This window comes from Ambystoma mexicanum, chromosome 5q, assembly GCF_040938575.1.
Source record: "Ambystoma mexicanum isolate Mex_15411 chromosome 5q, UKY_AmexF1_1, whole genome shotgun sequence".
Lineage (NCBI taxonomy): Eukaryota > Metazoa > Chordata > Amphibia > Caudata > Ambystomatidae > Ambystoma > Ambystoma mexicanum.
In genome coordinates this window covers 50132603-50156484 of record NC_090933.1, presented here as the reverse complement: position 1 = coordinate 50156484, position 23882 = coordinate 50132603, and the positions used below count along the sequence as shown (strand labels likewise).

At 44.3% G+C, this 23882-nt stretch overlaps 1 protein-coding gene and 1 long non-coding RNA gene across 2 annotated transcripts in view; one reads left to right on the top strand and one right to left on the bottom strand.

The window, feature by feature from the left end:
- Window positions 1-23882, bottom strand: part of MYO10 (myosin X) — a 640382-nt gene that overhangs the window by 227844 nt on the left and 388656 nt on the right. Inside the window, exons 15-17 of the mRNA XM_069620501.1 lie at window positions 12967-13059; window positions 6506-6574; window positions 6228-6310 (exon numbers count right to left, since the gene is read on the bottom strand). Coding sequence (XP_069476602.1) covers window positions 6228-6310; window positions 6506-6574; window positions 12967-13059 — 245 coding nt within the window. The remainder of the gene's footprint in view (window positions 1-6227; window positions 6311-6505; window positions 6575-12966; window positions 13060-23882) is intronic.
- LOC138497193 (uncharacterized) overlaps window positions 1-23882 on the top strand; it is a 79890-nt gene that overhangs the window by 33011 nt on the left and 22997 nt on the right. The gene's annotated exons all lie outside the window — the stretch shown is intronic.

The window sequence follows — 23882 nt, the reverse complement described above, 5'->3', positions numbered from 1 at the left end:
CAATTTTTTCATAGATTCCTTTTTCAGAACCATGAAGTCATCAGCCCAATCAGGATCCCATCCAATGTCTGAATCCAACTTTTCCACTAAGCATCTAAAAGGCGTCAAGGTGCTGTCTGTCCTAGATTTGCTTAGCTGACATCATAAGCGGCATACCAGTTCCTTTTTTTATTTCCATATACATTACATCTATCCTGCTCACTACTTGAACAGGTAAAGACCCCAGCCCCAGCTCGAGCCGTAAAGCAGCCATATACACTGTGGAACTCCAATTATACCTCTCCAAAATGTACCCTCAATAATATTCAACCATTTCAATGTCCATATAGTCATAAGCATAACCTCAAGCCTGTAAATAATAGCGGGGCAGAAGCATTGCTTATATAATATTGAAGTTCCCTTAAAGGTGTAACTAGTGCTCTGATTAACTATCTCCTTGATCATGCTGCCCAAAACAAGGACTTTCTTTTTACCAAGCTCTACAGTCTGGGTTTAAGATTCTTCTATGACTATGGTACAGTCCTGGTGATCTTAGTAAATAAGTTTCAAGCTACTAATTCAGACATAAGTTGAGATCTGCCAAATGAAAAAAGATATTGAATACCAAATGAATGCTCATATTGCAAACAAAAACAACACCACGATGAATGGTAATCACAACAATGATGTGTGAATAACAAATAACAAAGAGAACCGAAGAGTGAGTCCTCCTACACTCAACTTGCCCGAGACCTGTAAAAATGGAGGTCATGACCTTAGTCTCAAAGTATCTGCTCGAAAATTGCAAAAGGATGCACCAGAACACTCCAAGTTCAAAGAACAATATCGTAACAGGCTCTTACAATAGAACTGGTAATTATCTTGACTCTTTTTGTTTTGCCGTGTCCTGCCTATGAAGAGCAAGGGTGATTTCTCTGCCGCCGTACCCATATTCTTATAATTGCAAGTCATGAGCAAGATAATTCCTGCAGAACTCAGCAAGAGGGTTGATGCCTCTGGCTTTCAGTAACAGGGAGAACAAAAGGAATTCTCCTAATGTTGGTCCTTTAAGCCTTTATGTGAATACACCCCACCCTTATGCCAACGGATATCCACTTTTGCATGATCGGTCAAAATGTAAGGTTACAGGACAGGGGTCTGCTGGGGAATCCTAGGCTAAACAGGTCCACTTGGGGATAGGGCTTGGTCTCAACAGTGGGAGATGCGCAGAGGAATGATGTGCCACCTAAGATCATACTCTGCAGCAAAAGGCCAGTAGCATATAGCTAGCGTCACCATTTCTCTTTTATTGTTAATTGTTTATTATTGCTTATAACGCGTTACGTACCCGAAGGCCTCAGAGCGCACATAGAGGCACACAAAACACACAACAAAGGAATCCAGGATGAGTGAGATCATGGCAAGTTCTTGTGTTACACGTCAAATTCCCTAATTCTTATATTCTCCCACCATACCATTGTTGTGATTGGCCTTCCCTCCTGTGTATTCATCCTGCCTGGATAAGGTATGTATGGAGTGATGTCACTTGTGGAATGTTTGGTGTAAGCTTGGAATGTTTGGGTTTGAATGGGCTCCACACCAGGCAGTTGAGATATGTGAGCCTGGGTGGTGGGAGCCAGTGCGTTTGTTTGAGGGTAGAAGTTTCTGGTCATGTCGGTGGGGTGCCGTTACTGGATAGTTAGTTATGCCTGTGTGTCCAGCTGTTTGCCTTCTTGGCCAAGTAAAGTCATCGTGGTGTCAGAGTTACACTAGTTAGTGTGTGCGTCCTGTCTGATGCTGAAGGGTGTATGTTTTGTGGTGTAAGGGAAGGAGGTGTTGTGGTGGTTGTGACTGTGAGGTGTGATGCATGTTGTATGGTGTGGTATGCTTGTTACAGTAAGGGAAGGAGGTGTTGTGACTGGCATTTCGTACTGTGTATTCATCCTGCCTATGTATGGAGTGATGTATGGAGGTATGTATGGAGGTATGTATGGAGGTATGTCACTTGTGGAATATTTGCTGTAAGCTTGGAATGTTTGGGTATGAAGGGGTTCAACACCAGGCAGTTGAGATATGTGAGCCTGGTTGGTGGGAGCCAGTGGGCTCCTGGCACGTGTACGTCATAATCTCCTGATGGACTTGATTACATCTGATGAATTTATGTAGCTGAATAAAGCAACTGAAGGCTACTATCAAATTGACAGTGTATCCTTTTAAGTATAATACCCTAAGAGCCTGTCATAACAACCATCCCCTCGAAAGGTATCTTCCTGAAAGAAATACTCTGCAAGAGAACCAAAGTGAGGCCTCTAGGATTAGTGTATAGTGAAAAATCTCTCAACTGTATGGAAAAGTCCAGCAATAATCTTAAAAGACGTGAGCAATTTATCACACCTCGACTCAAAGTTCACCATTGCGTTCTTTGTCCCTATTGATAGTGTGGTGAATGCATGGATGTTGTCCCCTTTTCACTAGGGAGAGCCCCCTTGCATGAAAACTCAGTCCCTTTTAAAAGTACTGGGACGAGGAAGAATAGGAGTTACCTAAATGAAGATCACTTTCCCGGTACTGTGATGAGGAGGCATCACAATGACTCACAATGGAGTATGAAGACCAGTACTGTGACGAGGGAGAAGTGTGGAGGAATGAGGATTACATATGAGAACCATGTTGGGCGGCTCCGTTTCTTCGCAAGTCCTATTGGCCAGAGGAAGTATAAAAAGGAAGACAGATTTAGGAAGTATGAGAGAAGCCATCCCTGGAGGAGCAAGAAGGGACATTTTTCCGCAGAAGGCGAAGAAGAAGCTGTGGACCAGAGGCTCTGTCAGAAGCAGGGGGAACCATTTCCTGCTGGCAAATTGTTGAGGACTGGGGTAAACCCAGGAGAATCCTTTTCAAAGGACCTGACAGAAAGCCTAACCCTCCCTGGGGAACCATGGGAACCACATGCTCTGGAACTGCTGCAGCACATCGGAGAAGGGGGAAAGACTGCAGGAGCCCAAAACTGAAGCAGAAAGACCCCAAAACTGACCAAGGACTATTTGGAAAGACCCTAAAAGGTACAGGGGTGACCAGAATGGTTGGTAGGGACAGAAGGGAACTCTGGGATACCCTGACCCAGCTAAATGCTGTGATATCTCCGAACTTGGGAGTTACACAAATGCTATAAATAAATCACTATAAATAAAAAGGGGAAGAAGGGAAACTTGGAGAGGCACAGTAACCCTCTCGAGGCCCCAAGAAAGAAGCCAAGGAAGACGGGTCTAGGTCCTGCACCCAATGAAGATTACCATTGTCAGTCATCTTCATAGTCGCAGTACTTGGCAGGCTAGTGAACCAGATCTGCCACCCAGGTTTGGGACCCGTACCCAAGAGACTGGAATGCAATGTTAAATAAGGCGAGATAAGAAGAGACCCGGGGAGCGTCCTCCTGGTGTTGAGAAGAAGAGACCAGGAGAAGGGAAGCAGCTTCCCTGGTGTTGCGAAGAAGGGACCAGGAGAAGCTAAGCACCCTCCCTGCTGTTGTGAGAACTGCATTAGAGAAGTCAAGAGAAAGAAGGCACTCTCTTCACATTGTAAGGAGCCTAAAGGAAGCCTAGGGGAGGGGGACATTTCCCCTGGTATTTGTACCGACAGTGGAAAGCTTGAATGAGACCAAGAGAAGGGAACCATTCTCTTGGCGTCAACATTTTGAGTTGGAACTTAATGTTCCTGTTGAGCTAGAGAACTTTGTTGCTGTGGAACATTGTTTGTTTTGCACCCCTTTGGAACTTTGTTTTGACACCTGTTAAAACTTAGTTTTTCCCCTAACTGGTACTCTAATTCACTCTTCTGGATCAAGAAGACCCACATCCTTTCTAGCTTAGTTGACATGGAAAGGGGTAGAAATAGGTTTTGGACACAGGACAGTGGAGTATATACTTTTCACGGTTATCCTAGCAGAGTCGTGAGAATTTGGTCTGAGGCAGGGAAACCACTCTTAGTAATAGGGCTATGAAGGTCTTTGCCTTATTTTCTTTGGAATACAGGTGTATGCTAACATACTTCCAACTCTCCTGTATCTGCCTTCTATCTCTGCACACTCAGAATAGCCAAAGAGTACTTACAGACTTGTGAAGCACTATTTCCTTCGATTTATCAATAGAAATCCTTCAACGAAAACCATGAAAACAGGTACTCTGGTGCCCTCAATATTAGCTATGTCGATGTTTTTTGTTACAGCAAAATGAAGAATTTAGAGAACTGCGTACAACTTCAATTGAACAAATAATGTTTGCAATCCTGGATTAGAGATTGTAAAATTGTTGGGATCTCTTAAAACAGATAATCTGTGGGTTTGAAGCAAGACAATTCTAAATCCTGTAACTTTACCATGAGTCTTTGGGCTTTTGGTCACATATTTTCCAACCTGAAATCTTGCACAGGCAGTAATGATGTTTGGCATAAATTTACCAAAACACTTTAAAAATAAATGAATAGGCAAGGCAAGTTGAAGTCATTTAGGAATCCCCTTGAACCTGTAGCACACTGATGCAATGTAATTCGTACAACATCTGCCAAAATATGCATGTGGTTTTTGCTCTCTCCCAAATTGTACCAACCCTTCAGCAGTACTCTGCAAAGCACATGTGCTAGTTACACTGCTACAGTGCCAGTAACTGGAGGACATTTGATATCATGTGATACTTTGCCCCTCTTCTGCCAATGACCAGCAGACAGGGATTGTCTGACTCTGCCCAGTTTGGGTTCACAGCACCACAGTCAACCCCCACCACCCCCACTCCACCCCCCGAAGCCGAGCGTGCTTCAGCATGGGGCCTTTGGAGCAATTCTTACCATGAATCTTCACATAAATACTCTATTTAAGCAATGTCTGGTGTCAAATTCAAGGAAAGGAAACATTATTGTGCAAAGGGAAAATAATAGTCTTTTTTATATTCGTTTCACTACCACAAAGAAGGGTAAGCAGATTGTGGCAAAGAGATCAAATGCAGCCAGACAGGAGTGCTTCAGTGATGTATTCTGAAGTTACAACAAAGTAGTAAAATGACCACTGAAAATATTGCTGAGATTAGTCCAAAATGGAATAATTCCAATGCAAATGGCATTAGGGTGCCAGTTTCTGGGATATTCAGTGCAGCACCCCAAAGTCATTGATAAGTGGGTTACCTTCGATACAAATGGTGATGATGCCAACAACTGTGACGATTACAGTATCCTGTTCTGAACTTACCGGCATTATCAAGTGTTACCGGTGAAGCCCCATTGGAGTAAAGTGAACAAACCCCAACACTTGACACCTTGCAACAAATCGGCAAAATTGAACAGAATGCATTCAAAGAATCTCCATGCGGGAGTCCATGCCCTGCTGAATCGGGGTGAGTGCTCGCTGTTTACCCACCTATTTCTCAACATACATTATCTACACAGAGTCGAGACACAGAGCCCCCAGATTCTAACTGCACCCCCAACGTTCACACCATTGACTGAGAAAATGACAAATTACATCACCTCTGTTTGTTTTGTTTTTATTAACAGCAAACACTAACAAGGTCAAAGTCACGCTCCTGGCATCTGGCCAAGCAACGAAAAATTCTTACCCCTGGAAAAAAAACGTCTTTGTACTGGTATCACTGTACACACTAGTCAAAAACTGATGTTGTGACTGATTATGACCTCTAAACAGTAGGCTTTGGATGCAGTGAATTCTTCAGACCTTCAGCGGCATAATCTGTGAAAGAGTACCCTCAACCCTTAGAGGGGATTTCCTAGTGAAAGTTGTTCACACAGTCCACCCTCCACAGTGTATTCTAAGCCGGGCCGTACTTGTCCAAGGGAGGAAAAGGTGACTACAAATGAATGCGGCTTATTGTCATCTCGGGATGATCCCCCATCCTATGTACTGGTTGGCAGGTGCTGCATAAGGGAGTCCCTAATGTACCCACATGCTGTCTCTCTTATACTGGAAACAGCCTGCCCCCAACAAGGACAGAATCATCAGACTGCTGGGAAACCGCTGTACCTCACTGGTGATAAGACAGTTCCAAATCTGCGGGGCTAGCTAAAAGTGGTGTGCTGCCAAGTTCACCAGCAACTCTGCCTGCCCCGGGACCACATGGAAAGAGGAGGAAGGTTTTGAGAATGGCGCAGGTGGTGTGGTTGGTGGAAACTGTGGGGTTCCCGAAAAAGATAAGCAATATCCCCTTTAACCAGTCACGTTCTCTGTTACAACGAGAAGACCCACGTACCTGCTTTCGCGCAACAGATTGAGCAGGTCATCTCTGAAAGTATCCCTGTTCTTCTCCAAGATACCTCTGGCATCATAGAGGACCTAAAGAAGGACAATGGACAAAAGGTGAAAGATCAAATAAAAAATAAATCCCTGCTACAATGCCCCTGGAGTAGAGCTGGAGCGGAGACTCGGGCTTCTGCAGGCCTTTCTCCAGATGCTTGTTTACAGCCGAAAGTAAACTGATATTGCGCAATGGTTTGGAGAGATTTCAGTAGTAGAAGAAAACCAAATTACCTCCCCAGCGTAGTGTTTCACTCCAAAGTTATGTACAGCGACCCTTGGTTTCACATAGGAGGAATTGTTCTAAATGAGAAAAAGAAAATCAGGTAAGTCCAGGTAAAACACAGTGTTTCAACAAAGCAGGGCGATATTTACATTACATTGTCCGAGCGAGGAACAAATCAGGAAGGGGCTGCTTAACCCCACAGATTCGGGGAAAGAGGAACGCCATTTTGTTTACGTTTTTCTATTGTTGATTGTAAAAGACCATCCCACTATGGCTACACTGGATCCACCTAGTCCATGATTAAACCTCTGGTCATGTTTAAGCGGCGCTGTGCTGGCATTGGGTGGGGATCCATCCAAAAATGTTTCCCTGGATTCAGGAAACTGCACCCTTCAATTTCAGTGTGTTGGGATTGCTTTAAGCGATCATTTACCCAGGATTTGATCCCAAGTCATTAGTACCAAGGGCAAAAAACTTACCCACAAGACCACTTGAACTGTCTGCTCAGGATAACTGTGGAAGCACATGTTAGGAATGTACCCTGCAGGGAATATTTAAATACAGCTCTTTGGGTTTGAAAGGCGTGCGCCTTTTATATTTTGCTAGCAACATTATAGAAAACCCTCCTCTCTTGGGTTATTTTGCAGGGGTTCAAGATTAATCTTCTAAGAGACAAACGTTTGTGGGGGAGCGAGAACAAGGGCCGGGAGGATGGCTCAGGGGCAACGAGCTTGCCTTGGAAGCAAGATGATGCAGAGCAACACAGGTTCGATCCCCGAGTCCGCGCTTATAAATAACCAACTACAATTACCAACAGTAAATCTTTTCCATTTCCAGCAGTGATCAGCACTTTGCCAGAGCTTTACGGCGGTGCCTTCTAAAAGGTTTGACACACCTTTGCTCATCACCTAAAGGCAATTCCGCCTCCCCTTCACTAGATGACAAAGGAGGTCGGTTCATAGCCAGTTAACAGCCAGGCTGCGCCATTTCCAGGTAGTGCCCTGGCAGGCGTGGCCCTTGCACTGTTTCAACTCCCACTCGATCTTAAAAAAAAGACAACAGCTGCTTGGAGGAGGACCTTTTGTATCAAAAACATGTTAAACAGGAACTCTCCTTTAAATTGCATTAAAAATATATGAATTTCACACAGGATTACTTGTCAGGCAATTGATTGCATCACCCTTAGAGAGATGACACATAACACAAACAACGATAACCTGACGCTGTTGGAAATACTGCAACGGTCATGGGGCCTAATTCACAGACACGTTTTATAATGGCAAAACCCCAATGGAAGACGCTCTGTTAATTAGGCCCTTATAGTGCAACTATCACTGGCCTCTTCTCACTTTCAAGCCATACTTAGGCCAAATAAGAGAGGATTACAAATCAGGATCCCCATTTTTACTGATTTTCAAACAGCAGTAAAGCAGATCTCTGGTGTGCCTGGCTCCTCATTATGCCATGTCATGCCTTGCAAGGCAATGGCTTTGGAGCCAATCAGAATGAAGAGTGTCCAAAAAGAAGGTTATAGCCCATATTTATTTTTAAGTCAATAGTACCCCGATAAATATCCCATTTGTAATGTAGTCTAAGTGGGATGAATACACAAGTGGTCAGTAAATAAATGAATTTATTGATTTCTTTCAATTCAGTCTGCGTCTATACAGAAGGGCCTTCCGAAAGCATGGGGCAAGAGCCGAGAATAGCAGCAAGCCAGGTCAGGTTGTTGAGTGTCTGGAACTTGAAACACGAAGGTATATTGATTATTTCAACGTATGAGATTTGTCCCTAAGAAATAGCGTCCCCAAGCTATAGAACGCCCTCAGCAAAAGATGAAAGGAATTGACATGGAGCCTTCACTGCAGCGATTCAGGTCAGCGATCGCAGGGTTCGAGTCAAAGTGCCCAAGAGGAAGAAGAGTGCAGGCAGCTGCATTATGCTGCCCTTGCAACCAACAGATGAATTAGTTCAGGACCAATGGATGTGCAGCAGAACCAGAGCACTCGCCGCATCATCTTGGTTGGTGAAAGTTACCCGTGGGAAGATTCATTGGTGAACTTGCGGTTGTCGAAGCCTTTGGTGTGCAATGCTGAAATATGCGGAGACATTGCATGGTTTATAAAATTACGCCAAAATTGTGACAGTTTGGCGGTCCATGGCCCAGTTGACGAGGCCATTTATCGATTGGCCAAATATCAAGGGGGTACTCCTGCTGATGGAATTTCCATATTGGCAGTGTTAAGACCGGTCCGGCACATCCAGGCAGCGATCCGTAACAGGCAGTCAATAAAAACTGTGTACGAAGTCCTTAGCATCTTAAGTTAGTTTGGAAAATGTTTGAGCGCCATCAGCGTAGATATAGATTTTGTCCCCAAAGGTGGTGATCTCATTTCGCAAATCAGAATGATCAGAGTGGTCAGAAATAGGCAAAAAAGCAGGGCTGATAAAGAAGATGCCACAACTATGAGGAAACGCCAGACAATTTAATTTCAAAAGCCTGGTGAAGGGAGAATAAGATGGGGCAGCTGATGCTGTTGAAAGCATGGTCCATTGTGTTTAGAGCTATACATTTCTAGCCTGGTATTACTATAAAATATCGCAGACCATCACTGCAAATCCCAAAAGACACATTTTACTGCATATATTTGTGGGGAGATGGATGAAGAAATTAATAAATGTGGGAGGTATCAGGGGACTGTGGGGGTCTCCCCCCACACATATATGCGTTGAAGTGGGGTAAAGGAAAAAAATAATCAGTATTTTCAGATTGGCAGTGTTTTTTTCAATATTTTCTCATAGATCCTTCTAGTTTAAGGTCAGAAACATAACATTTTCCGTCCTACCGATGCCAACATCCCTTTTCATCATTTTACTTAGTTAATAGACTCTGCATAAGCTATTTTGCATATTGTGCCTACAAAATGGCAGTACTTTATTTTATTTTTGTATAATACTGACATTGTCTGTTTAGTGATAGTGTTTCTATGTGTTTATGCTGAAAAATAATGAATACTAAAAAGATTTATAGACATAAACCTAATAACTATTATAAGATGCGTTGTTCCCACCCCTGCTTTGAAACGAAAGGGGAAAAGGAAGCACAAGGCGCTTGACTTTAGTGCACGTGCAAATCCGCAGTCCGTACATTTGCTTTGCTGTGACTAGTGAAACAGTTGCATTAAACAGACCTGCAGCCTGGCATGAACGCCCTGAGTGGCAGTCAATCCCACGAAGCTGTGCCTCGCTCAGTTTGGTGTGAGCTACACTCCAGCTCAGCCTCATCAAAACACGCAATACCAAAATGCCTGCCAAAAGTTACAAAGTGTTCCCCACATGAAATACACAAGGCCACTTCGAAGAAACACAAACTCGCTTTAGTAAAAAATAGCCTACACGAAGAAATGCACTGGCTGGCCATCTGTGGCTGTGTTGGTCCTCTGCAGAGTTCAGTCAAGCTTGAATGTGCAATGTATTGAGTGTGGACGGTCATCCAGCCCAGAGTTTTGTAATCTTGTCTTTTCTTCTGTTTTATATGTGTGACATGCATGGTTTCATGCCCATATGACAAATCACTGAGGGCCATACCAGCCAGTAAGGGCATGCCAGCCCGAGTTCACAGCTCTACACGCAGCAAGGCTCTTCTATGAGGGCTACATGGTAGCAAGGTTCAGCCAAGTATTCGCGCAACACTGGTTCTCAAGTGAAATCTGGTTTTAGGTTGTGCAGCAAACAACACAGGCTCTGTGCTACCCGAGACCCCTTGCCACTGCCCCGAGTCGGTCTATTTGGTCGAGCTTTTGAATTCTTTGACGTGGCAAAGAGCTGGCCTTTGCCTTCCCCTTCAAGTCAAGCCCCGCCTGGTGATTCAGGGACCTTGCATCGTGTATGTTGCTTGCAATAGCTGCGAAAGAGGCTTTTCTGCAGGCGATTCCTGGGAGGACAGCTGGTCTCCCACAATTCTCTGTTTTACTTCTTTGGGAGTCTGACGCCGCTGCCTGAGCGTACCCCGCGTTTCCATAGAGAACTAGTAAACAGTAGGACAAAAAAGAAGCCCAATCAGAGCAGGGAGCTTGGTGGCCTTTGCCATATGAGTGAATGCTTCTGTCATCCAACCCAGTGCTATGCAGCAGTTGTGCCATTTAAGACTTAGAATGAATGAGGCAATGTCCAGCCTGGCCTGCTCGCTTCAGCGCCAGCCTCCGATAGCCATGTTGATAGTATTGTCGGTTTCATGGAAGTAAAAAAGAAAAGTAGAAGATATTGGATGTCACAAGAATAATGCTGTATTCACATTAACAAAAAAACTGTCTGCATGTAACTGTAAATAGCAGCACCTTGAGTTGTGTGCATGTTACCGCTCCATTAACCAATTGTCTCCATGGGTGACACCTGGTACTTTGCAAATATCAGAGCTTGACTCTGGGACGGTATCAGTCCTACATTCTATTCACCGTGCCTCACATGCTCGGGAGGATAGCTCAGGGGCAACGTGCTCGCCTTGGAAGTAAGACGACACGGACGGGTCCACGCTTAGAAACCTCTGGGTATTAAGCGCGTTATAAATAACCAATCATATCATGCGGCCAAGTGACTCAGCTGTGACAATACCCCAGCAAGGTTGTTTCTGCTTGCAGGGGCAGCCAGACCACCTTAAAGGGGAGCTAATAAGGGCAAGAGGCTACATCAAGTGGTAACCTACATACCTTTTAACATTTGGGAAGTGAGAGTTACAGGTTCATGATTTTCGTCTACTGCACATGCTATATGCTGGTGCTGCCGCTCTGCATATACTCCCATAGCGCTGTGCAACGCCTGTGCCGACACGGGTGGAGATGAAACAAAGGAGGCCCCGTTACTCAAGCACTTCAAAAGGGCATCTCCTCACCTGGTCCTGGGGTGCCCAGGCGCGTGCTTGTCAGTTCTGTGGTGATAAACCTCACCATTGTGATGCGCTGGGATCTGTCAGCTTGCATCCCAAGCAAGACAATGCAACTGTGGAAGGTTATTGGAGGGATATTAGCCACGCCCACATGACAACCCTGCTCATAATAGGGTGCTGCCGAAGTGAAGGGCCAGTGCGAAGCAAGGGTGCTTAACGTCAGCCTTGACATCGCCATTAGCACCTGCCAACTGAAGACACAGGTGCTAAGGCCGGTTTAAAAAAAAAAAGTTAAACGGAGCTTCTTCTGGGCGGCTGCATCTTCAGCACTGAAGTCAGACTTAACAGGGAAAATGGGATTTCAGCGGCAAGGATGCGCCCACGCAAAGGGGACATGCAAGTTATATTTTATATTTGTTTTGATTTATAAAGGCTTTAGCCCCTGCGACCTTCGATGGGCGTCAGTTGAGGAGGTGCGTGAGATACTAACAGTAACAGCGAGGGGCAGGAGCACCGAGCACCTAAACCGCAGGCTTTTACTGGTGAATACAGCCCACGTCCCGAGCAACCTGATTGGCTGTGTCCCTATTTACAATGACAAAACTTATAATAAACTCGGGAAGACGTCACAGCTGATTTATAATATAATGCGATCGTTTGGATACTTCCGCTTTGCACAAAATCAATCTCACCGAACATCCTTCGTACACCCGTCCCAGCATCTTACCCAAGCCCCACTTATGTTTCTCACCCCCGCCCCCTGATGCCCATCCCTGCACTGAGGCCTACACTACCACCGCACTCGGGCAAGAGAAACGCTGCTTCGCTGCTTGACCTAAAACTGCAGTCAAATACATTCCCACTTCATTGCTATTTTGGATGATCGCAACAGAATCTTTTTTTTTTTACTTTCTTTGTTTTGGGATAATAAAACAGAATAACATGGCCCCACAATCTACAATGCAATGACATCAAAGGCCTCCTTGGAGTTATGTGCCTTTAAAGCACACAGCTCCCCTTGACATTTAAATATCCTTGTAATGTGAAGTTATGCAGTTATGTGCTCCACATTAGCCTCCGTCTAGCGCCCAACACCTCTTCCTGCAGGTATCACCTTGTGTGTGGTGTCATTCCTTCTAGAACTGACTAATTGCTGGAAGGCGGAAGTGAAGCAGTGGACGCGACTCCTCTCTCCCTTTAGGTTACCCTAAACATAGTTTACCCTCCCCTCTGCCCTGCCAGCTGAAGGCTATCGAGGTGTCTGAGACCGAATGTGCCCAAATAAATGCAATCTAGGCAGTGACCACAGGGGAGGCTTTACTAAAGAGTGGTACTGCTTTCATTGCCTCCACATGTAACATTACATGTTAGTAAACGAGTGGATCCGGCTGGCCGTCCATCGGTAGATGCAGCCTGTTTCTAGATCCACGCAGCATTTCCACAAGACAAATAACAGATCGCGCGCTTGCAGCGATAGGAAGAAGAGTGCAATGCAAGGCCCTTCCTCGAGGCCTTTGCAGTTAGTTGAAGTATGCAAGGCAGTGAGTGGGGAGGTCACTGCGCATGCCACTCTTGTGCATTACGTACAGCATGCTGGTTGTGCAACTTCTCCAACAAGGTGCTATCCGTGGCGCGAGGGAAGTGGCTTTCTTCGTTGATGAGCGCAAGCAGGCCAAGTTTCTGAGGTTGGGAGATAAAAAGTGAAGACAAGTAGACATGTTATTGTGTGAGCAACATGCTTCACAATCACAGCAATACAAGCATTAATCTATACAAGAACATTGCACACATAAAATCATATTAACCAGAACATGTACAAACAAATGGCAAGCAAAGCCAAGTACGAGAGATTGGTCTCGTCTCTTTTTCTATACTTCGTAGAGCATGTATTCAACAGATTGCCCAAATTCCACTCTTTCTCAGTTCAGTTATGCAGTCACTGCTGCCAGGGGTATGCTTTACTTCCGCGTCTCAGTCATCGGAACGCACTTTTAAAATATATTTTTGTTATTTTCTCCTCGAGTGCGGCAGCTCACAGTTCACTCATTTGCGAACAGCAACAATTTGTGTAAGCTTTCCATGCAAATTATTATCTATGGGCCTCATTACGAGTCTGCTGGTAACCAGCCAATGCTACCAGTGGGGTTACTGGCAGACTTGCCCTACCGTTACCACGTCCGATATCCTGTTGTTACCAAGATATTACAGTTGCTGGCAGTGGCGGTAAGTTCCCATTTCATGGAATGGGAACTACTGAAGCACCGGCACCATTGTTAACGGTGCCGGTACTTCAGCCATTTCTCTGCCGGTAGGGGCCTTAACTCCCAACAGGACAGGCCTGCAGGTAAGTCACTGCCCTTACCGGGAGACTCAGAGTAAGCCGATCTGGGAAAAATGCCAGAGCCGGTAGTCTCAGCCGTTTTACCAGCATTTTACCTGGACCGGCTTACTCGTAATGACCCCTTATTAGTCATAAAATACCCCAAAGTACCTCGGATTTTACATAAGGAAAAAAACAGTTTTGCACCTATTGTTTTATCATATTGTTTCTTAAAGATGTCTGATTGACAAAAGTGCAAACTGAGGTCCATTAGATAGATAAATAGATACACAACCAAATGCACATGCAACACAACGACCACACACCTCTGCCCTCCCGCCATATGCAGTGGCGGGAAATACACTGTTGAAAATTTCATGCAACATTGGCATGTGGTTATTCTGCTCTCTAGTGGAAGTTGGAGTAAAATTTAAATTATGAAACCGGGCAAATAACAGCTTGGATTTGCTGTGAACACAACAATTGGCTTTTAGTTGCACGATGGGGCTGTGATCAGGAACCCACGCATGGTATTATTTCAATCATTTGTACTATTCAAATTCTGCAAACCAAACAAATCACCACAGTAAACATATTTATTTCGTAAATGTGCAACAGCTTATAACAAAAGCAATAGAAACACCACAACACGAGGCAGAGTAAATTGATACAGGATCAAAAAGAGCCTTGCAACGGAACAAGCATGTCCAACAAAGGCAAACGTGGTATTCATTGAGCGTTTGTAAAATCGGATCTTTGGGGCAGACGCACCCCAGTGAACACACACTGGGAACGAGAGATACATGAATCATCACCAAAACGTTGGCAATGCAGTGTAATCCAAAACAGGACAATTGAATATGTTATGTTAATGGGTCTTGAACCGCACACCGTCGCCACTTGCGTGGTCTCTTGGTGCTCTGGCGGACCGACCTGCAATGGGAGGCGATTTGGAGTGTGTTAGTGGGATTGAGAGGGAGAAAGAGCAAGAGAGCTTTGATGTGCTGTTGGCAGCATCAGTTCGGAGAAACTGGTCACTGAGCGTTGGTGCGTTTTCGGTCGTTATCCGTCATGGTGTTGAGGTCTTGTTGTGTATGTTTTGGTTTCATCTGGAAAAGGATGCTTTATTCAGACGTGGTTGGTATTTTCTCCATGTGAGCCATGTGCATGGGGTCCACATTCCTTTTTTTGGTGGGTAGGGGTGTTATCATTGGTTATTAAGGCACTGGCATTTTAAGAAAGCGTGTTTTAGCACTGTGTTCCGTGTATTCTTTCATTTTATTCCTGCCCTTTTCTTACGTATGCAATCTTTTACATTGCTCATTTTGTAAACAATAAGGCTTCACTGGTCAGCCAATGAAAATGCAGCCTTTGCAGACGTGGGATTGAAATAGGACAGTGCAATTTGTTTTTCAAAGCAAGTAAAGAAGAACATTCAGGTGCCATATAAACTGCTGCGGAGTTGTGGCACACCCGATTATGATGGAACGCTGTCTAAAGATGCTTGGGAAAATGATGGCACAATGTAAAGCTAAAGCTTTTGCATTGCGACCACCCGCAGGCCAACATGTTTAATCTTTTGTGAAGGAGCACATTTTAGAAATGACATGCCGGCACACACGGAGTGCACCAGACCCATAAAAACAGTGTTTTGGTTTGTTGTTAAGCCCACTCACTGGTTTGTCTCAGAGAGAAAAAATATGTATAGTTCCATAAACAATTCAAAATGGACAGGAAATTATTGGGCCACCGACCAACCTGCCAGTTGTTTGTCTGTTCCAGGAACGCCTGAGGGTTACCCAAAGTGTTTTATTGTTATGAAAAGTGCACCTTAAGAGGAATCCACCCCCACTGTGATGCACTTGCTTGTTTGTGATGGTTTAGGAATGATCTCAAAAGCAAATACTGTGCCATAGCGGTGTTAAGGCTCTTATACCTTGTCAGAGCAAATTGAGTATTGTCCCCCTGCCTGTGGTAACCAGAGCGTAGTCTGTGAAGAAAGGAAAACAAAGCAAAACATGGGGGCAGAGAGAAGCAAAGGTCAGACAGGGATGCATAGAACTTACTAATGGGGTAGGTGCAATGGGATTGGGGAGGGGTAATACGATTGTATAAGTACAGGTGTGCATGTGCAATGGTAGGTAGTGGATCATGTGGGGTTTAATCACAGCCCAAACAAATATAACTGAAAGGCCTAATGGAAGAAATTACCTGCCAGCCTTCAAAAACCTCCACACTGAAAATGGGCCTAGTAATGCAGACTGTGTGTTTCTGCAAGTAACACAAGGAAGGGCTATGTGAATGGTCAAACACTGGAAATCAAAAGGCTTATCTTTCATTACAAAAGGAAAGGCCAAACTGAAAAAGCAGGTTTAATTCGGGTTTGTAGAAGAAAATCAAAGGCCCCTTCTACATGAAAAGCAGGGGTTTTAAATACTAAAACTAAAATGGCCTTGCATGTGCATTTTGCAGTTTTAAATCAAGACATGAGAACACATTTTCCCCAGCTAAAATAAATATATCTGGGAAAAGACTTGTTGTGTGTTGGTGAGATGCAATGTATTAAAATGTATAATATGCTTCCCATGCAAAATACCAGCAACAACTGAAAAAGGCTATTTAGTTTCCAAAGGACACATTGAAACCTCATTTAGGGCCGAGACAGACCATGTTTCTTGTTGTTGGGCAGATTTTCAAGGCCTGCCTTGCTCCTTATGTGTAAGGGAAATCTATGTGAAGCTGAGGTAGAACAAAGTATTTACAACAGGGCCAGATCAACACATACCCAGGCCTGGATGGGGAAAATGCTTAGAAATATAAAGTTTCAGATCAAAATTGTGGTCAACTTCAGATTACAGTACAAAATGCAAGATGGCAGCATGGCCTCATGCCATCACATGGCAGATGTGAACTGTCTGCTGCATGACAAGGATCTCCTCAGCCCATCAACTTTCAAAAATGCTAATGGCTTTTACCATGGCCTTCAACCAACATTCATCTCAGGAGGCTCTGGTCACATGCTTGCAGAGAAATTAAACTTACATGGAGAAATGTGGTTTTGGATTTGTATAAGATGTTTGGATTTCCCATAGTTTAAATGGACTGATGTGGCTTATGGAATTGCAATGGCAAGCTAAAATGTGTTTCTGGCTGCCCTGAAAATATCCTGAATCTAAGAATTGGCCAGCTGATAAGTTATAAAATTAAGAATCTGGAGATAAAATGTAATGTTCATAACTAGCATACTTTTAGTGAAAAGGACAGAACATTATAGAGTGATATGATGCAGAATTTATAACATGTCTGTACACAAGTATTTCTAGGCATGTTTCTTGGCTGTGCAATGAGGTGCTGAAATCAAAGTAAGCTTCACTGATCCTTCATGACAAGGGGAATATTGATATATATATATTATGGCATTTATTGGTAAATTACAACATTTTGCCATGTAGGGAATTTATAGGTCAAATTGGACATGGAAAAAAATGTGAATCTCAGAGGGGAGCTGCAAGACTTCTGCTCTGGACTCATGAACTAATCCTTAGCAAAGGGTTGGACTTTGGAGGTGGAGAGAAATGTAACTATCCAATCCTGGTTGCAAGATCATACGTTAGCACCGTCTAATATTCATTTTCCAAGGGAGGGGCTTAGAGTGTATAAAGGTTTTGCACTATGGAAAAGGGGACATCTGCTAAAAATCAACAAAGAAGATCTGCTGAAACATCACTTCGGTGGAACTACTGCAAGAGGGCTGGGGATTTCCATTGCTGGGTGGACCAGAAAACAGAGGCTGTGATACTTACCTGGAGCAATAGGGGGAAGATGGCTTTGGGATCCCATTGACTGGAAGTGCTGGGCAGAATCCTGTTTTTCACCAAAGAGTGAAGCCCTGCTCAGTCTCCATTAGTGCCAAGCCCAGTGATTTCCAAAAGTAAGTAGACTGTGCAACAAAATGTCAGCATGGCAATCTGTTTAATTAACCTATACCATTTAATTAGTGGGTTCCCTTCCATTAGTAGGTAGGGGTTGGGTGAGTTGTGTAGACCCTTAGCATATTTGACTGTATATTAATTTAATCAACTCCCAAATAGATTTACACAGGGGGGGGAGTAATTGGGGTATCCTTGCCACAAAAACGTCCCAAACCTTGCAGTTCAAACCAAAAGATACTTGTCCCCAAAATTAAATTCCCAACTGAAACCCATTCCCAAAAATTAGCTTTTAAATAAACTGTACATTTACCTTAAAACAAAATTCCCAATTGTCACCACTCTTATTTAACAAAGTGGTGCCCTTCGCTGCAGAAATGAATTTCATGACTGTCCACATCCCCCAACATGGGCCTTTAAGTGAAGGGGGGGTCTGAAAAACAAAATTAATAACCAGCCCCTTTTCACTGTCCAACTTACACAACATGGACCTTTAAGTGAAGCGGGTGGGGTCTAAAAAACAACATTTCTAAACTGTCACCACTCCATAGACCTGGCCTTTGAACAGAAGGGTGCTGCATGTAATTGATGCTTGGGTTTTTGGGGCTGAGGGTAGAAGTGCTTTGCAAAAGTGAAACCTCTAGTATCTAAAAGTGAACGTGTGATGTAGGTCTTGTTTTAAAAACCCAACCTGTGTTTACTTCTCAGCTATATTTTGGTGAAGTAATATTTGCCTGTGCATTACGAAAAAGAAAGTAATTGTTTGCAAAGCTTTGTTCTGTGCCACAAAGAAGGTGAAATGTGTAATTAAATAAACGTATTACTCATTGAGCTTACAATTTAAATAAATATATATTCTTTTATACGCAGGCCTTGGCTCACTGTTGGCACAGGGAGGTGGGAGGGAGTTTGTGTGGCTCTATTTGAGTCGTCAATAGGGCCAGCGCTACAATCAGTACAATCAGAATGAATACCGATCTCGAAAGAGGGAAAATAAGAAAAGCTCAGCATTTTCCAGTGATGCAAGTTTCTGGAACAGTGGAAAAAGTACTAGCATTAGAGTAAGCATTGTTGTGCGATGGCCCCGAGATGTGCTGCAGAAGCCCTTGAAGTGTGGAGGCCAGAAATGACAGGTTGTGTTTTTTAGGCCGTGCTGCAAATCCGTGGTATATAATCTGGGAATGCCTGGCCAACTGTCCGAAGTGACAGAACCAAGGACAGGCTGTGTAAAAAGTGAATGCTGGAAACCACAAAGGGAGAAAGGGAATGGGGAAGACGTAGAGAAGATAGTACAAGGGCCTAATGTGCACAGAATCTCCTTATGGGTGAATTCACTTTTGTGAGCTGTGGGAGATGTGAGCAGAATGAATTGACACAATTTAACTGTTGTGCAAACTGAACATCCCTACCATACGTAAACATTATACTATACTAACAAGCATCCCAGAGCAAAGGCATGGAATGGAGACCAGAGCTCAAATAAATCAAAAAAGAGATTGTGCAATATAAAGATGACACCTGTGGCCACTAGGTAAATGTAAGAGCTGGCGTGAGACCCATACATTCACGCAAAATTGGCACATACAAATTAATTCAACAGTTCTCCCTTACATAAAAGGCATTAGGACCTATAATACTGTACAGTAGCAAATGTGAAAGGCACACATAAAAGAGTGACTTTAAAGACTTGGTAAGTGATAACACACACATCTCCCCTTGACCTTTGATGTGTATATAGTTTGCATTTCCGACAAATCTAACTCCCACCACTTGCCTCTACAGCTACAGACAGCTGTCATTTCACTTTCTCTCACTCTCTCGCGCTCCATCTCTCTCAGATAAGATACTGTGGTAATTCAGAATCAGTAGACAAAGAGCCATGACTCTCAAAAGTGTTATTTTCTATTTAAGAAGCGCATTAACTCACTTGCGCCTAAAAAAAGATCAGCCAAATTGTTCAATCAAATGGCCTTTTTTCCCCTTTGCGCAAATAGGCGAGCGCATCAGGGCATTTAAAAGTGCCCTCCCCGAATTCACAAACTGGAGACGCATATAAATTCCCTGAAATGACAGTCATCCCCCTTGTCTTTTAAAATCGGTGAAGTGAATGTGCAAATCCTGGGAGGGCCCTTTTTGACCCTTTCATGATTTATCTTTGAAGTGTGACAGCCACGGGTTAAACCTTGGCAGTCACAATAGCATTTCCATCCCTCAAAAAGGGCTGGAAAAGCCTTTCTTTTGTATTGTTTCACAGAGACGGGGCCTGTATGTGCCCATCTCTGTGAAATGTGCTCCCAGTAACAAGCCTGTCATACATTTGTGTCGGGAGCGCACTCCTGACACAAATGCATGCAAGGGGGCTGGACAGCGCATCTTTGCGTCACTGTACAATCCCAACTGAAATGCTCAGGTCACCTTTGTGAATAAGGTGACCTCAACATTTCTAAAAATAGCGCAAATGAAATGAGAACATTCTCTGCACTCCTTTTGTTCCAGGGAAACCACGAATAGCAACAACAGCCAATCGCACTGGACCAAGAAGAAGAAAGCAGTCGAACTACAGCCAAGGCGACAGTACGTATACCTTACACCACGTCTGTGGACACAGGCCACAGGCACAGCTACCCATCCATGCATCCTAGAACGCAGCTATGGTTATGCTATTCCGGCCTAGCAGCACACATAGCCAGCCACACTGAAACCCCTGACGTACCTCAACAACTCTGCCACTACTATACATCGACAACCAAGGAAAACAAAATGTCGTCTAGGTAGGCACACATCGAATCTTCAGCACTAGCACTCTATCCTAAAACACCAACAGCACCCAGCCACGTGACTGACCCCCGGGCTGCTTACTGGAGCCTAGCCAGCCCACCTAAATCCTAAGCCGGCAAAAATGCACAAAAGCAAACTCTTAGAACCCCCTGCACATGGACTGCGGTCACTGAGGGACTTCCAACTACAAAGCACATTGAGGCCACACAAATAAGGAAAGGGCGCTATATAAATGACGAATACAATACATTACATTTGTGCTATTGTTTTGAGAATCTGGCCCTAGTCTTTCCCTACACGGGTTACAAATCCCTACTCTATACAAAAGAAAATCAAGAGAGGTGTTTGTCAGGATGTCAAGATAGCTAAAGAGGAATGCAGTCCTCTGTCCAGAATCCTATTCTAACCTAGTTTTTTTCCATGTGTCTTAAAACAAAAAAAAGAACCAAGTAAGTTTGAGCCACTGCACGAAGAAAGGGCTGCTGCAGGGATCAGACCCCTCGCCCCCACCCTTCTGTCTCTTTACCATAGGCCTTTGTCTATGTCCACAGTCCCATGTATGTAGTTTCTGTACTGCTCGAGTGTCATCTGGGCTCCAGCCAGGTCTTTCTGTCTCTTTCTCAAATCAGTTGCTTTCTCCCAACTCAGGGGCTCCTCTTCTTTTCACTCCCCAACCTGGGGTTTCTTCCTTCTTTCCCCACTATGGGGCTTTCCTCCTACTTTCTTCCCCCTCTGGGGATTCTTGGCAGTCTCCACACTCTGGGGCTTGTCCCATTCTACCCACTCTGGGGCTTTTTGTATTCTCCCCTCTCTGGGAGTTTTTTCAATCTTTCGCCCCACTCTGGGGTTTTTTGGTATTCTCCCCTCTCTGGGGCTTTTTGGCCCTTTCCCCACATTAAGGCTTCTCGGTCTCCTTCTTGCCGTCCCACCCACCTCCCATTCCTCTGGAGCCACCCTGTACCTTTGTCTGACCAGTGGTACTCCCTGGTAGGGCTGTGTGGTCCGGCTGAGCCTCCTCTTGCTGTGGAGCTGCTTACGCAAGACGTCCACTCGACTCTACGTTAGCCAGTGTCTGCTCTCCTTTTCCACTTGCTCTGTGCAGGGATTTGGGGCCAGCTCCTCTGGGCTCTACCTCAGTCCTCAGAGGGATTCTGGTCATTCTGGCTGCCACACTGCATGGCTCCGGTTGTTTGCATGCCGGGCCTCGTTGGACTCTTCCAGTGCAGATTTCTGTGTGTAATGCCGCGTCTGGTGTTTTCTCTCTCAAAGCACCCCCATGCCCACTATTGAACTCCGTGGGTTACGCACATAATTATTTCTGATTGGTTCTTCTTCTAAAGTGTCTCCAGGAGGCTAGTCTATCCTTTGTTCTGCTGTTTTCCACTAGGAGGATTGAATACAGTTGGGGTCAGAAGCCGTGCTAGACAATAAAGGGGCCATAGGATTATCATACCGCTTTACTCCCATATACCCCATAATGATAATAGTGTCTGTGGGGGGTGATTTAACTCTCTCTCTAGGGATTTACTGTCCCCTGAGGGAGCAGTCACCTCCAGTGGGAACGCACGTACCCTCTCCCCTAGGCAGTGTTAAGCGTAGCAGGCCCAGCTGCCTAGTCCCCTTGGGAAAAGGTGGCAAACTCCTCGGATTCATCACAATACATTGTATACAGTGTGTAATGCAGATCTGGGAATTGGCAGATGATTGTAGGGGCAGTCTGGAATCTCCCGCCATTACTATAAACAACAGTGCTAAGGGTTATGGGAAGTATAAACATTTGGTAGAGAGAAGGGACAACCTGCAAAAGTAATATCCAAAGCTCTAAATGTACCTTCCTTAATAAATTGGTTGGCAGGCTGAGAGCCACCTCAAACCTCACTCTAACTTTCTCTGCTGCTATACTTAGTGGGTCTACTGGAACTTTTGCCTTTCAGCTGAATGGACAGCTTTTCTCATGCGCTCAAAAGGAGACCAGAGTAGAGGCCAGAATTCCTGGTTTCTTCCTGAAGCGTATAACCAGTGTCTCCAAAAAAGCCTCAAATACCCCACACACCCACAGGACCATAATGAAATGTCACCCCACCCCTCACACGGTTTTCAAGTGTATATAAAATACTCAACATTGGCAATGACATGTTCCTATGTGAAAATGGCAGTCAGCATTTGCAACAGGCAGTTTATAAAAGTATCCTTGGAACATGGCACATTAGTCAAGGCTAAAGAACCAGCATCCAGCATTTCCCTGTCTACAGAGTCTGCAGATAATCCAATTCCCTCAGGATGCCTAGCAAAAGGGTGCATGGTCAGAGTGCCCTTGAATGGCCATTAGTAGGAGCAATTTTCCTTCCTGATGTTTGCAAGACCCTCTGCTCCACCAAATGCAATATACAATGATATATCAAAAGTAGACAAACAGATCTTTTCTTGCTCCTTGTCCTAGTTCTTCTATTGTTGTTTTGTCAATTAACTAACTTGGTTTAATGCAAATCCCCTAAATAAAAAAACATATTTAAAACTATTATGTTGGTATACTGCTATCTTGGGCTTCTAGTGAAGTTTGTAAATCCATAGGCACTCTAATGTATGTTGCCAGATCCCGTCCATGGTATCAGACAGCATAATACAATGTTACCCAAAGACCATATAAACCAGACATTGCAGTGCAGTCCTACAAACTGGCACACCTAGAATGTGCTTTGTTATCTGTTACCCATCCGTTCAGATATTTTAGAGAATGATGCGCAAACGCCTCAAAATTTTGATCTCCTTTCTTTGTGAGGTCTCTAAAGCTCCTTAGGTACTGTTTGGGGTCTTGCTGAACTTCCTAACAATGGCAGCCTTAATTTTCTTATAAATGTCCCTCTCCTCAATAGCCAACTGATTCAATACATCAGTACGAGCCGTTGGTAGAAGGTTCAGAAGGATGTGCAGTAGCACTTTGGAGCACATTTCACATGCAGAATGGAATTACCATAGTAAATGGCCTTGGGGTCAAATAATATAGGAAAGTACTACTTAGTCAGCTCAAATAAAGTAGGGAAATCTGGTGATCATACCAAATGCAGCTCGCTCACTCATCTAAGTTTCAATTACACGAAGACTTTATACTTTGATGTACGTCAGCTATGACGTCATCCTACGTGGCAAACAGTAAACAGTAAAACCTATCGCGGGGGGGATTGGTTAAGGGACCATATATACCTATAGTATGTACAAGTGTTAATAACATTATTGACAGCCCTTATCCGGTCGGCACGCCTCAAACTACCTCCAAATACATGTATTGCTGATTATGGAAAATAATAACTGCAGATTGGCTTCCGCAACATTGTATAGCAAGCTGCTACATGGCCACTCATGATTGGTTGGCATACTCTCCCAACCTTGGACATTTAGCTCGCTAGCAGCACGTGAACACAATGAGACCCAGGTACAGAGAATAACGTTAGGCCCATGCCCACTTTGGCCAATTAGCC